General features: G+C 34.6%; 1 protein-coding gene across 1 annotated transcript in view; it reads right to left on the bottom strand.

The window, feature by feature from the left end:
- Positions 1–16,101, bottom strand: part of DENND1B (DENN domain containing 1B) — a 162,302-nt gene that overhangs the window by 47,842 nt on the left and 98,359 nt on the right. Inside the window, exons 11-13 of the mRNA XM_074908223.1 lie at positions 9,604–9,704; positions 3,825–3,870; positions 2,191–2,292 (exon numbers count right to left, since the gene is read on the bottom strand). Of these exons, the coding sequence (XP_074764324.1) occupies positions 2,191–2,292; positions 3,825–3,870; positions 9,604–9,704 (249 nt within the window). The remainder of the gene's footprint in view (positions 1–2,190; positions 2,293–3,824; positions 3,871–9,603; positions 9,705–16,101) is intronic.

Here is a 16,101-nt window from a genome sequence, read left to right as displayed (position 1 = left end):
ATGTAAGCTTATGAGGTTTATTTATATAGGTTAAAATGTTTTACATTTGTAATTATCTTTGACATTTGCTTTAATGTTTTAAGTCTAACTTACCATTTTGACTCTAAACTCCTTTGTCTTACACTTTTTAACTGAGATGTTAGCAGTTGCACTGCCCCTCATGAATGCAAAAGGACAAGCATTTCGTCATTTTATGAGCCAAACAAGGACATTGTCTGTGCCTTTTGTTTCCAGGTTTCCCAAATATAATTGTATATGTTCCCCATTAAATTGTTTTAATTAAAGTGCTTTACAGACTGAAGTAGAGGAAGAGATCTCAATAGTCAAAATTAAACACTTCATTTTAAAATCCTCAATATCTGCAAGTATAGTTTGCATAAACCACAGGTGTTCTGTTGTGTTCTCTATTTTGTTCTCTGGAATGAAATATTTTAAGTGTACTGTATAGTCTGTACACTTGGATAACCTCCATTAACATTAATAGTAACAACATGCTTATATCCTGGGGGAGAATATAATTCTTAAAAGTATAAAGATCTGTATCCCTATTTTCTTCATGCTAGCCTACTCATTTAGAGATCATTTTGGTACGCATCTGTAAAATAAATGAGAAGTCCCTCTTATTGCAAATATCAATTTTTACTGTTTGAAAGACCTCCAGCTACAACTCCAGCATTTTGTGAAAGATGATGCCTAATTCTCAATTCTACATTTACCTATTATTTGACAAGAGAATGTACCTCCATGACACTACAACCTCAACCTTATTCACTGAATGCAAGGACCGTTAAAAATTATTGACACACCAGAAAATGACGCATTTTTTGTTATACTCTTGAATGATATAGCCAAAGTTATTGTATATACATGCATGTGTGCATGTATACTTTTTCATAAACTAATGTAAAAATCACAAAAGTTCAGAATAATTTTTATAGTCTTTTTCTGAACTATAGTTGATACTGAGTCAAAAGACAGACTGACCAGATGAGCTATAAAAAGTCTAGATTTTAACATCATTAAAATCAAAGGGAACTGACAATATAATCAAGAGTTTGATTTCCTTTGTACCAAATATATATAAATTACCAACAAAACCAAAAGACTTACTATGGCACTACAGCACCTTACTTTGACTAAGACAGTTTGTTTTTATGATTTAAAATTTCAGAAAATGTAACTCTTTGATTTCACATTTTGATATAAAATTCTTGCTCTTGACAACCACTTGTGACAGCTTAAGCATCTAGAACTAAATAATCAAAACAGTGGTTTCACAATTATATTCTCTTAGAGAATCTATTGGGAAAAACAAGGTAAGTGATTTCTGTGACTATTTAAAATGATATACAGAGTATGTTCCCCTATAGGCAATAAGAAAAAAAAAAAAAAAAGGGGGGGGGGGTACACCCTCTGCAAGATCAAAGTCCAGAAAGAACTGGCACTTAATTTATCATCCTTTACAGACAAAAGACAGTTTTCGTCATTTCAAAAGGATCAGATGTCTTTTATGACAAACTGGGTTTGCAGTTTAATTTACAAATAGAATTCTAAGTAAGCAGTCTTTGCTCTGCCAAAGCAAATGACAAACAGTATAGGTTTTCATTCACGCAGCCCTCAGCAGGATAGAAGAGATTAAAATAAAACTGAAATAATTTAGAGAAAACAAATAAATGTTTCAGAAAGTTGAAGAAGATCAAAGCCTGAATTTTCTGACCCCAACTGTACAAGCATTTCTTATTATATTGACCAGTGCCATCAGATCATTAATTAAAAGGAAAGCGCTGGCAGGTGGCAGGGAAGCAGAAGCCGATAATTGGCCCCCTTCTTCTTTTTGCCTTCAAAAACTCTCTCGTTCTTTTGCAAGACATGCCACTAGGCAGACAGAAATGCCTACTTTGTAATATAATGATTAAGATGAGATGAAGAGACTCTTGTGTTTAAAGCAGCTATGCCTAATGAATGCAGCTAGCTTTATAATTATGATCCTACTTTTACAATAAGGAATATGATGTTCCATTCAACATCTCAACTGTCAAAAAGGTAAAAACCTAAAATATAGGGGTCTACACTTGGTGCTTTTTACCCCTTTATTCATTTTAGATCCGTTAGCAAAACCAGGCAAAAATAGCTACTAGTATTTCAAGCATCTATATAAGAAAGAAAGAATTAAATAACTGTAAGACTCACCACTTCACCAGGTAGGTTATTCAGGTCATTAAAAGGGGTTTCTAGAGTGTTTGTGTCAACATTTAGCAAAACCACATCCTCCAGTGATCTATTTTTCACTCTCTGTTAAGAGGGGAAAAAATAGTGGAAAAGCATTTTACTATGAAATCTTCCTGAAGTACATTTTTATTATAATGTGCTAGATTACAAATGATGATTTTACAAAGGACAATAATGGCAAAGAGAACATTTTCAGCTTTAGATTTAGATTTGTGAATTAGATGCAGGAGTCAGAGTAGTTTGTAAAAACACTTCCTCTGCATCAAACAGTAAGGTTATTAAAAAAATAATCTCTGAAACACAACCCTATTCAAGAAATTAATTCTTGAAATAGATTACACAAAACACAGTTAAATATGTTGGAACTATACAAATCTTACAACAATGTTTCATTCTCTCATATTTGTGAAAATCAGATAGGATGTTAATCATATGATCAGATTAAAAACAGAGAATACTAAGTAACTATTTGCAGATTTATGTAACTCCCAGGCACATGATGTCTACTACTATTATAGAAGAATGTATGAAACAATCTTTCACCAGTGGACTTGAATAGCAGCTAAGAATTAAACAATTTATTCCTTTCAAGAAAAAAATGATAGAACTCTTTTCCATACAGTCCTACAATAATAAATAATAGTATGGTCCAGGAAATAATTCCAGAAGGAATTGAGGGACTTGTTTTTCACAGCAAGACTTTCTGTTCCATTATTTCCTGATGGAATAAGGAAGAAGACTGTAGTCAAGACATTACGATCAATGTATGCAGGTCACAGGAATTGATGCAAGAGAACAGAAGGTTATGCCTAGAGTTAAGAAGTATACATGATAGAAGGCTCTTTTTTGGAAACCTAAAAGTGCTAGGGGCTCAGACTGAAGGAGAACCCACCTCATCAGCTTAGCAAATGGTAACTGATCCTTAGAAACTGCTTTAGCAGAAGTGTAAATCAAATAAAGTTCCCAAATCAATTATCTACTCTGCATGATAATCAGAGTACATACATAGGCTTAATGGTATCATCAAATGGTTATGGAAAGAGGCAAAGCTATTTACGATCCATCTGTTACTTACCACTCAGGTAAATTCTGTTGTTTTGCTGTATGTTCAAATCTGAGAAGGCTACCTCTTTGTTTTTTGGCAAAAAAACCCCTCATTTCTAAATTAATAGCTATGAATGTTATGGGAAGAATGTTAGACTCAGATTTTCAGAGGGACAGGAACGCAAATTATCTGGGAAATCAGAATAATGCTGAATTCTGATTGATGACAACTCCAAAATAAATTTCAACTGTTCTTATTATTGGGAAAATCTGTTACTGAACCATTAAAAAAGGCGGGAAAAAAGCTATCAAGCTATTAATTAGGTATAGAAAAAGCATTATCTAGAGCTTACATGTCTCCATAAACCACTTCAGAAGTAAGATTTCAGAGAAACATTTTTTACTTTGTAAAGTATCTGAAACTCAAATTTTGTAATTCTGTATGCTAAAAAGACCACAAGGAATGTTTCTGAAGCATTTCCATTAAAATTATCATTTATGGCACACACACCTCATGCTTATCAGTATGCAGAAGCATACAGTAAACTTACCTCTATTAAGCTTAAGTGGACGCCAATTAGATAAGGCATCGGTGCACTGAAGAAAAAAAAAAGTAGAAAAGATGAAGTTTTAAGTACCAACTACTACATTTGTGGAGAAAAAAAAAAAACATTTAAAATCTTAGCACATACAGTCCCTAGTTAACATTCACTGTTTAAGCCTGTATTAAATGAACACAGTTGCTACTGAAATTTTTACTAGACAAGGGAGATTTTTTATTTATTTTTTAACTCTGCAATAAAGACCACAGAATAAAGGACACTGTTGCTAACTATGGAAGTATGAGTGAGAAGACACATACAGCTTGCTAACTGGCTTACCATACCTAGTTTCAATAACCAACCATACTGTATGGCAGAGCTAACCTAGCGTATGTTCCAAAGTGGTCTGTCTCTAGAACTACAGTGGTTTTAAAACACCATTCTGGAGAATATGTTACTACTTAACATTACCACACTGCAACACAAACATGAGTAACATGGTTCTGAAAGTGCTTCTGAAACCCTTCCTTGGTGGGCATTTGGAAGCTGTATAATATCTTATTTAACTTGATAGTAAACTTCTCATTTCCAATGAGAATGAATAAGACTATATTCTCAAAATGAAACTAATATCCACACAAAGCCTCTGTAGTGGGACCTCCTGCAGAACACAACGAAGAAACTGAATTAGGCCAATTTATCATGGTTTCCTATAATCTACTGTTAGTTCCTCTAATGAATGTGTTCTGGCAACATCTGACCAAGAATATACTCAGCATCCAGCGCTGAAGGGAAAAAACATCCAACAGTCATCATCACACTTTTGAGTACTGCAAGTTTACTAAAAATATTCACTCCAGAGAAGTGAGCAATAGATTGGTTTAAGCAACTCAGTAGGAAATGCTAAGGGACCAGAGAGAAAAAACACTAAATAAAAACTATCTCTGAAAAATAAATGGTAGATGGCTTATATGAGGTTACAGAGACAGCTGACATACAGTAATTTCTCCCATTGTATTAATTTGATCACAGATCTGAGGCACTGGCACCAACTGATTGTCCATTGACTTCCTGAGGCCCAGGGAGAGGCTTCACTGCATCAGTTCACGTGGCCTCATCAATTTGGTCCCAGCTCTGGGAGCCAAAGTGGCAATTCTCACCTGCCTGCGACTGCAGTCAGTTTTAGAAAAATCTGTACACACTATGGATTAGCCAATCACTCTCATTAACAACGTCCCACAGGAGAGGATCGATTTAAAAATAAATAATTGGAAAAAAAACCCAAACCCCCCCCACAAAAAACCCACCACACAAACAACAGACTGACTGAGGTCTAAACAAGCTTTCATCATTATACTATCAAAATAAAGGTCTGCTGAAACTGCAAACTGTTATGACAAAGTTTGTAGGCAACGGGGCTTCCAAAAAGGGAAATGGAGAACCCTATGTCCCCACACATCTTTTTCTTAGCCCAATACTTAAGTATTTTAGTACCTCCTCACAACTTCACTGAGACTAAAGCCCTATGCCTTTGTGGACTAAACACAAATTACATGGAATTGTAAATGGTGTCACTCCAGAGCACATTTATATTGAGAGGAAGCAGACAGCTTTAAATCACTCTATAATTTTAAAAGCGCTTTATACTGCCTAACATATTTAACCAAGCCAATGAGAATGACTATGAGTGACATGTCACTGAGGATTCTTTTGTTGAATATGCAGTGAAATAGATCCTCAGGTTCATCACAGAGTATTTTAGCATTACAAATAACGTGAACTGGAGAAACTACAGTGAAAACAAGTACTATATCATGTATGCATTTTATGCACACTTGTTTTCTTGTACACCCACACTGTTCTAGCAGCTTCACCAGGCCTGTACTGACTTAAAATAGCTGCTGATTTGCTCCATTAATAAATCTGTCATTAAAAAGGGTAGCATGTAGCTCTTTTCTATGGAACAAAGCAACAGCTACATCATTTCAACTTTGAGAAGTTTACAGAATAAAGGCACAAGTTAATTAGATAAACATCTTGAAAATTCATTAAATAAAAATTGCAAGTATGGAAAGTCAATTTGAGCATTTTTAGCAAAGAATGAATTTTATTACTGCTGGATTCTGAAGTCTTAACAGCAGTGGTTTGTAATATGTACATGAAATTGCTTACTATGATAATACTGGGAGCTGATATATAGTTTTTCTCTTCCTTATGCATGTTATTACCAAAAATTTTATTAATCTACAGTATCATGACCTAAAATAATTACTGTTATGCAAAGCATATGAGTTAATTGGAAAATAATTGTCCCATTCTCACGAAAACAGGTGTGTGTATATCTCAATTCAGAAGAGACCAAATCTCATAAAAAGACACGTTGCAACTGTAACTTGAATTTTCTAATTGCACTGTATTCTTAACAGAGCATCAGTAGAACAGATGCTTTATCATCCACAGACAAAACTGTCAAACATTCTTATATCAGTGACTTAGTTTGCCAAGAAATAACACAGAAATGTGATTAAATTAGCTTTTTCCTTTACAAAAATTAATTTTCTTCAAACACAATTACTGCATCAATGCTCAAACTTGATTTTTGTAAAAGCTTTCTTGAAAGCCAGATACCTACTGGGCTGAGTGCAACAGTATCTTTTTGTTTACTTAAATGTAGAAGAAAAATCAATTCTTAAAAAATATTCAGAAAATTCAGGGTTTTAGTAACACTGTTGTGTTTTCTTCGTCTAGAGTTAAAATGAAAATTACTTTCACTGCCTAATATTTTGCTTTCTTTTAGAAAAATAAATCTATTATCTCTTTTTGGATGGTTGTTCCAATTCTCACATTGGAGTTCTCAACAGAACAGTTCTCAACAACAGAATTTAAGGCTGAGAATATCTATGTGAGGGGGAAAAAACCCATCCCAAAGTAAATAAATACACAGTATGTTCATACAGTGGACTTTGCAAGTAGTCATAACTGGCCAGTCCTGATGGCATTACAGTCCACAGTGATGCTCAGTACCAGTGGGTTTGAACTACTTTAAGAACATCTGTTACATTATGTCTAAAACCCAGTCTATGTATCAGGTTGCCTGATAGAACCTGAGAGGCTTCTTGATTAAAAAGGCAAGTGGAAGAACTTAAATAATTTTTTAATATAGATCTGTTTTATTCAAAGATACATTTTTCTTTTTTCATGATAACAAAATGTACCAGTTAGACAGTTTATGTAATTTATCGAATTCTAACCCCCACAGAATTATATAATTTATCTTTATGAAATTTTGAAGATATATAGTCCAACTCATTAAAAAAAAAAATAATTGTCGATTTCTCTCAAAATATCTTGGATGATTAACATGCAAAAAAATGTTTCAGGATCAGGGCCTATATTTAAACTAGTGGATTTAAATGTATTTTCTATGTTTAAAAATGGCCTTACTCCCTTGGCACAAGCAAAAGTATCAAACTAATAATCCCCTACTTCCTTTAATTGAATACCATTTCAGAACAACACTGCGAAAATGGGAGTTCATGGAAGACATCCCAACAAAGTCAAAGTAAGGCAATGACAATGTAGTCTCAAGGTATGAAAATACTTCTTAAGGTAAAAGGCAAAAAGGCACTTTTATAAGAATAACTTAACTCTATCAAAATGACATAAAAAATTAAAATAAAAAATAATTAGAAAATTATTTTATTAGTTTTAAATTGACATGATTCCCTTGGACTGCACACTAGGTCTGGCCTAGCATAAACTTTGACCTTATGACTTCATCAATGTTTTTTAACTTGATTATAATATATACCTATGAGGAAAACATTTATTTACTCTTAATACTCCTAAACATGAGGAAAGCTAAGTATGTTACGTCATTTTATTACACTATTCCAACCTGTCTCACAGAAGAATATTTCAAAACAGATATGATCAGAGAAATGTAAATGCACAAAAATCTGAGTTAAAAGGTCTGAGTTATAGTTACTCTGGTAAATTAATCAATTGTGCATTTCCTTTCATGGACTTTGTTTCCATTTGAACATCTCTAAGAAAGAGGAAACTTTTTTTTTCTCCCCCACTCTATTGTACTACTGTGAAAAAGAAAAAGAGATACAAATGAGTTTTACAAGTTTAAGAAACTCCATGCTTCTTTTTAATGAGTAAAAAAAAATCTCAGGTCATGCCATAATGACCTAGAATTTCAACTATTATCATCATCACAAGAAGCTGTGTACAGCATCTAACATTATTATTTCTGGAAACATTATCTGTGCTTAGGAGGCAAAATAAAAAAATCTTCTAGTATTCAGGATGCACTCTGCAGGGTACAGCTTGAATAAAGGTGTTGATCTACCTTCTGAGAACACCATTTATGGATGATACTGAAGAAATTACAAAGCTTCTGGCAATAAGCTCAAGTAATACAAAAACTAAACAAATACATCCAAGCTCTACACCCATTTTGGTGCATTTTATCAAAGCCATGAGGAAAAACAATTAGGACAGAGTTTTTTCAAAAGAAAACTATCATTAAAGATGAAAGGCTTAGCTATAGTTGAAAGTAAAGAAAGGAGTGGGAGAATAATATTTTACTTCTTTTCAAAAACAATAAATAATATACATATGAATTATAGGAACTACTGCAAAAAAAAAGATATACCATGGGCAAATATTATAAACTTGAGGAAAAACTGTCAGAGAAACTTAAGGAAACATAATGAGAATTTCTTTGAAAACAACAAGTTCAATAGACTGGGCGGAGTACAATGGAACATCAATATTTATAGGTTCCAGAAAAAAAAAAACAAAAACACAAAGCCCAGCAAACATACAAGCATAATTTATTTCTGTGAAGAAAAACAGTAATAACAGAAACACAGGCTTAGTTGGTAGGCATCTGATTTGGACTCCGTTTTCATATATAATAATAATAATTCCTAATCTCTAAAATGGCTTTAAATGGTTCATTTTTCCACCACAGATCCATAGGGTCTAGTTAAACTGAAAGTCTCCAGGGATGGATACTCCTGTTTTAGGTGCTTTAATGGAAACTCTCATTTGGTATCTCTGGCACTACTACAAATAAAAGAAAGCAGATCTTGTCTTAGTCTGAAATCTTGAAACACAGGCATGTGAAAACATCATCACTTGAAGGATCAGAAGTGACTCAAAAAGTGATTCTTTTTGTTCAACTTAAAAATTTGCCAACCACAAAGTCGGTCATGTGAACAGAAACACATCAGGAGAGGCAGAATTCGTATAATGAAAATTTTGGAAGTACCAAAAGGAGAATTTAAGCTCTTTCAGGAAGGTGTTGGATAGGATCCTGAGCCTGTCTGAGTCTAACACAAGTATTAAATCACTGTATAGACCTAAGTGAAACACTGATGCCTACTAATGTTTGATTTTGGAAAACCTGATGAGTTTTTTTCCTGAATGTTTCCATCAGCATCATTTATCTCGTTAAAATAAATGCCAGATAAAAAAAAAAAAAAGTAACAGTCATATTTAAATTATTGAATGCGTTCTCTAACAATAAAGCAGGAACAGTTACAAACATGATTCTAAATGCTGCACTGGCACTGATAGTAATCAGCACTGTAATTCAAGGTACCAATTCAAACACCATGTAAAGGCATGCTGAAATTATTCAAGTCATCAAGTGCTTTCATAAACTGGACCCTGTCTATTAAAGCACGTAAGTAGCTAGTGTTTTCATCAGTCACTCAGAATTACAAGACAGGTAAGAATTTCAGAAATGGGGATAACAGGTTAGCTGTCTTACCAGCAGTAGTCCAGAAGATGTGGAGGAAGCACTGGGATGTAAATGTGTTGCCAATACATTGGATATAACAATGCAGCTGACGCATGAACACAAGCAGTTAACTAAAAATAAAAATACACAGAATTGGCAACAAAAATATGAATAAAAAGAAAAAAAAAATCTTAAATTAGCTTTTAGACATGCAAAAACCTTAACTTCCCCAAATCACCTATTATAGCCCTTTTAAAACTGCTTTTAATTGCTTAAATACATCTAACTGTGATATATGTATACAACATTTACAAGTAGTCAGGCTAACAAGTCAATGAAAAGTTAGCCCTGCTCAGCTATTTCCTTGAAAAAAGGAAAATAAACATGCATTACTTGATGTTTATCATGGTCAAATGCAGGTACTGCTATGAACACACAGAACTCAATGGGAAAGACTCAGGAGAGTTTTTTGGTCCACATTTCTGCTATTTGAAACAACTAGAATTGATCTGAACCTGCATGAAGCTGACTTCATGCAGCTCATGAAGAGCCCTAAACTCAGGAGCAGGATCAACTCCTGTTTCTGTCACTACCTTGATTTCCAAACTACCTTTAAAAAAAATCTGAAGTCAATACTCCTTGTGATAGCAAAGCAACTTTATTACAATTTTCCAAAACTCCCTTCACAAAGCAGACACCAGCAAATACGACACTAGAATCACCAGAAAATGAAGGACTCCTTGACCAAGAAAAGAGGTGTTATCATCTGCTTAGCATTCAAAACGGGCATCCCTATTTTTTTAAAACAAACAAGCAAACAAAAAAAACCCCACACCACCACAAAAAAATTCACCCGCCCTCCACCCCCAAAAATAACTTATGGAATTGATTAGAAATGTAGTTGAGTTCACCACTCAAGTGAACAAAATAATCTGCAATACATAAAGAATTCAAATTTGATCTATCAAATACCACTTTGCTGTCAGGGAGTCACTCAAATCTATTCCGTTTGTTATGCAGCCACAGAGTTACAACAGAATGAGAAAACATCAAGACTGTGTTCAAAATAACATATCCTATATCCAACACATTAAAACTCTACAAACCTCACTAAAAAAGAAAAAAATAAATAAAAAGGAAAGCTCCATATAGAAGACACCAAGCTTATGGAAAAAGACAAGACTGTTCTAATGTTTTATATCACAACAAAATTACTATCTGAAGTTAACTTGATAATAGCACTGTTTAACAGACGTGTACTTTTACAGTAACAAAATGAAAAGCTAAAAATAAGATGTAAATCCTGTCCATACAGCAAGTGCTAAAATATTATGGATTTTACTGGGAAAAAAACCCTCTTTGTGGAGCAGATCAGAGTTAAAGCTTTCACACCCTGGCTGTCTTGGACATTTAGACTTGTAAATACAAATTATGCTGCAATTTTGTACATGTATTTCTACACTAAAAATGAAAAAAAGTAATTATAAGACCATTGCAGCAGAAATCACAGACAATTACAATTTGCGCAGCATAGTTTGCTCAGCACTCAGATTAATATAACACGATTAAATATGGAAAAGAAGAGGGCCTGAAAGCTCCTGAGGGATATCATTAGGGCAAATTGCCAAAGAATGAAACATGAGCCAGTCAGGAGAGTCTGGAAGCTGTAGTAGTACCAAGGGACTTGAATGTTCGACAGTTGGAGCTTCAGTAATGTGTGAACTGCAGGTTAAGGTATCAGGAGACTCTGTTCACTGACACACAGAATGTCACTATTGACCAGCGAACTGCCCAAGCCTGACAGCTACACTACAGAAAGCCAAGTATATCATAATTCCATATTTAAACTCTTCGTTTCAGATTAACATCTCATTTCTTAGTTTTACATCAAACCACTACAATTACTCTCATTTTAGATTTATAATAATGGCTATTTTAATAATCACTGTGTTGTTACTCAGAATGAATTGATTTGGGGGAGAAATAAATGAGTAACTTATCCCTCTTCTACACAATGGGATTTATGAGTTTTACTTCCATATTATGTCTCTGTACAGAGTTTAACTTACACTACTGATAGCGCAGTCAAGCTCAGTATCATGGTTTTTGCTCTTTTACTCAAAATGGATATGGAATTACTAATTAGTATGCCCACATACTATGTACATAGTATACAAATTTCAAACTGCAACTACCTATATAAAAATTAGCATTACATATATTTCAACCACAGACTGAAATAAAGATGAGCATACAGTTATACAGGATAACCCCCCATGTATACAGTCATCTCCTCCTCCTCTTAAAAGGCATTCTTAAATTATGAATTAAGATGACTATACTATTTGCATGAAGAAATATTTTCCTATCTTATGATTATGTCTATGTTATATTTTAGTTCCCACTTCAACAGAAGAAGTGGAGAACAGCTTAAAAACATCTGAAGTTTATTAACTCTTGTTTTACAATCTAGATTTTGGTGTGGCACTCAGGCATCTATTTAACATTTTTGATTAAAAAAACCCTACTAAATTTTAGCATTTCTAGGAGGAAAGGTGAAGATTTGATTACTCACAAATCATAGTTTTGCTGTACTGTTCCTAGCTTTTCTATTTAGTAACATTTTTAAACATTTCCATCGATGCTGCTGCAGTAGGTTTCCAAACATTTTAGTATGGTATGAATATGTTTTATAGTTTCTTGTTGTATACAGCCTGCAATACAAGCAGCTATGGGATTCTGCTGCTCTTCAAACTGTGTGACATTTCAATACTGTGCCAACTCTGCCTTTAAGCAAATACTGATAATTATGGATTTCATATTAAAAATTGCACACTTTATGGCAAAGTCTCTTTTTGCCTTTTTTACTGTTTCAATGGTGACTGCATTTCTCAAATGCATAAGCTATTGAAATAACTTACCTCTTTAACTGACATACTCACTCTTCTAAATCGAATGGGGACTACTGCATATCTTGAAATAATGCTGCATGTCTTAAGTAACCAGACAGTTTAAGAGATCTGAAAAGCATTCGGGGACCAGGTAGAGCCCAACTGCTCACATCAGAACTCACAGGTCTATAAAGGCAATACTGGATTTGGGGGGTGTGTGATAGCATCTGTGCTTGGGAGCAGAGCCAGCCAGAGCCCCAGCAGGCACCCTGCTGAACACTGAAGAAGACAGTAAAGCAGAGAGTGCAGCATAAGCTCCTAGGTGCAGAAATGAGCATCTGTTGATTGACCAAGTGGAGAGATCTTTGGCAGAAAACAATTCCTTACACTATTTATGAAAAAATTGTATGGAGCCTGTCCAAAAGAATTATCAAGATCCACCTTTAAACAACAACAACAAAAAATTGTAAGAGAAATGTCATAGATCAGAAAAATCTTTTTTCAGAACAGGTAGTCGTTATCCTAAATTATCTTGAAGTCGTCTTCAAGGTTCTGCACAGCCTCACCTATTCTGCCAGCAACAACTGGAGATTACATCAACTGTGAACTATGAGCCCCTTTCAGACAAGCTTGTATATATAAGGTGAAAGCACATCTGTCCAATAAAATCTGCTGTATAGTTATGCATACACACACATCTATCACTGCTCATCTCTGCAGTTTGCTAAAAAATTCTAAATTATAGCAGAACAGTGATACAGAACTTAGTTACTGCAAATCTGATCATTTATTACATGTTTGGAGGCAACAAATGATGATGAGACATCCTCCTGTAGTTCACTGCACTGGAAAAGACATACCAGAGTTGTGTTTCTATCCATAACAAAATGGGCAGGCAGTTTTTAAGTAAAGTTTTTCTCTGTTGAAACCCATTTGTCAATACTGAATAGAACTCTTAATATTTCTGCTTCCAACAATTTTTATTTTTTTAGACTGTTTTCCTCCATTTCAAAGAATGTCTTCTAGTTTAAGCAACTTTTATTTCAAAAATAAATCTAATTATGGTTTTAAAATTGGTTTAAATAATGTGGTTTTAAATTACATAAACATGAGTCAATTGACTTGAACTAGTTAAAAAACTTTTAACAAAAAATTTCAATGTTCAACTCTCTAATAAACAGACAAATTTAATTTGAAATCCCTAGCATTTGCATTGGACATGAAAAAAATTTCCTGTCCCATTCTATCAGTAATGAATTTACTAACATTATTGAGTACAACTGAAAGTTTCAATCTGTTTCTGATCTCTTCTGATAAGACACTGCAGTCAGCATCACCATATAAGCTTTCATCACTCTGCAAGGAAATAATGTGGTGTTTTCTCCAGAGTTTTGTAGTGATTCTGGTATAGTAATTTTATCTTGTGTCTCCTGAAAAAAAAAAAAAAATGCTGGAACTATGTTCCTGGTGATAATACAGTCTCTCTAAATGTGGGAGACCACATCACAAAGTTTGTTAGCAAAATTCATTACTGGGTGACAGTAAATTGATGACTACCAAATCCCTGCAGGACTGAAATAACGCACAAATTCTAGAGAATGGTGAGTTACTTTCCACCTTATGACAATAAGTAGCCACTTGGGAAGACTGTTGTTCAAAATCTATGCACTGCTGAACAGGAACAGTCAGAAAAAGTTTTAGTTCAAGACGATCAAAGCGGGTTTACCTGCTCCTGGGAACCTGGAGTGCAGCTTCTCCCTACCCCTCACGTGGATGCAGTAATTCTGGTGTGTGTATCTGCTACCCCAATGCTCACTTCTGTCAATGAACCTTTCTACTTTGGATTTCAAAGGAACTGCCCCCTCGCCCCTTTTTTTTTTCTAATTTTAGTTTTTGCTAAAATGCTGTGACGTCTAGAGTCATACTACTTCAGCTGAAAGATTTTCTGCAGACTCACATAGTCTTATTTGTACCTATTATTTTGCATCATTTCAGAGTCACATGAAAATAATTATTCTGTATCCTGCACAAAACTTACCTTACTTTCTATGTATATAAATTATTTTATTCAAAGCCTTTTCTATAACCAAAGGTAAAAAGAGAGGCAGAGCATAGGTGGCAAGATTTGTACACACCACAACGCACAAACTAGAAAGACAGAAACTGATTAGCAGAATCTTGTCAGAAAGCCAAAACCAGCAACAGAAGTTAGATAAAATGTTAAAGTAAAATTAACCTGTGATACTGTACAACCCTTCAAAATCTACTATAAGCAACTACTGTGATAAAACTATTTCCCGAAAACCCTCAAACACTGCCAATCTTTGTCAACACCATGTCCAGAAATGGGTACTGGTGCGCTCTCTCCCTCCTTCCTCACAGTCCCATTGGGCCAAAGAACTGCTTCCCTCCCACTGCCTTGACCACACATATGTTGAAAGATGCCAAAGATTCTGTTTCGTTATCTCATCTATTTATTAATACCTATAGCAATAAATTTTAGGGGATGGGTCACTTTTACCACAATTCCAGTAGCTATCATCAACCTGGACCAACTCTTACTGCTGTTGCCTCAATACTTTCAGTTTACGAGAGTTGCTGAGAAACCACTATCTGCTTCCTGAAAGGGCAACAGTTGTACAGGTGAAATGAAGAGTCTCCTCTACATTATTACAACTCCTAAGATTACCAGCTTTGTTAGAGGGACTTCCATACCTAAATCTTGTTTGATCGGGAATGAGATCAGGCCCCAAACCCATAACAGATACTTAACAGTTTCTAAGACCTTTCTTCCCATCCATTTCTTGAATGGGTGGGGGAAGACTGTAGGGGAGTAAAAGTGGGAAGGCAACCTTGCTTTCACCAGTTTACTACAGAGCATAAACCCCTTCCCAGAGCTAAAAAATAAACAGTCCAAATAAATCATAAATAGTCCATTCTGCTGTCATTGGTGAGGACAGAAGTCACTGATGAAAAAAAATTTATCAACAAAAGAGAACAGAATATACCACCCAAGCCACAATATCCAAAGCCAATTCTTATGCATTTCTTTAATTTAGCTCCTGGCTAATTGTTTCCCATCTGCCATCCCCATAATCTTTAGGAAGAAAAAGAGGGAGGCTCTTAAATGAGCCATAATGCATTTTCCTCCTGTTGGCAAGGTGAGACCCCAAGCTCTCCTCCCTCACAGAAGGGAAAGAGAGGAAGAGAGGGGAAGGGAAATGTATCTCCTGTCCACAGATAAAAATTTTAACTTTTTGCATTGTGAAAATTAAATGCGAAAAAGCAAACACCAATATAAAAAAAACTTATTGTCTCCTGGGTTGCGGTTGATTTTTTTCTTTGAATATTCACTTCCTGTTATCATTATTTCTGGGAAAAGGAAAGGGAAGAGAAGAGTGTTACTCATGAATTTGACAGCACTTCATATACAATCAATTTCATTCTTTTCTTGCAATTCTTGATTCACAAAGCTGCATTATGGCATCATTCTTGTGCATTAGTTTGGAATAGAAAAGACTGAAGACATGGTTTGTTCCTTGACTATGGCTCCAGGAGTGACATGTTTCCCAATAATGGAAGCTGAGCAGAAAATAAAATTGAAGTGGTAGTAGACAGGTGAGTGCTCAACAAGGAA

This window comes from Athene noctua, chromosome 5 (genome assembly GCF_965140245.1).
Source record: "Athene noctua chromosome 5, bAthNoc1.hap1.1, whole genome shotgun sequence".
Classification (NCBI taxonomy): Eukaryota; Metazoa; Chordata; class Aves; order Strigiformes; family Strigidae; genus Athene; species Athene noctua.
Note: the sequence above shows the minus strand (reverse complement) of the source record. Positions and strands in the feature narration are given on the sequence as shown.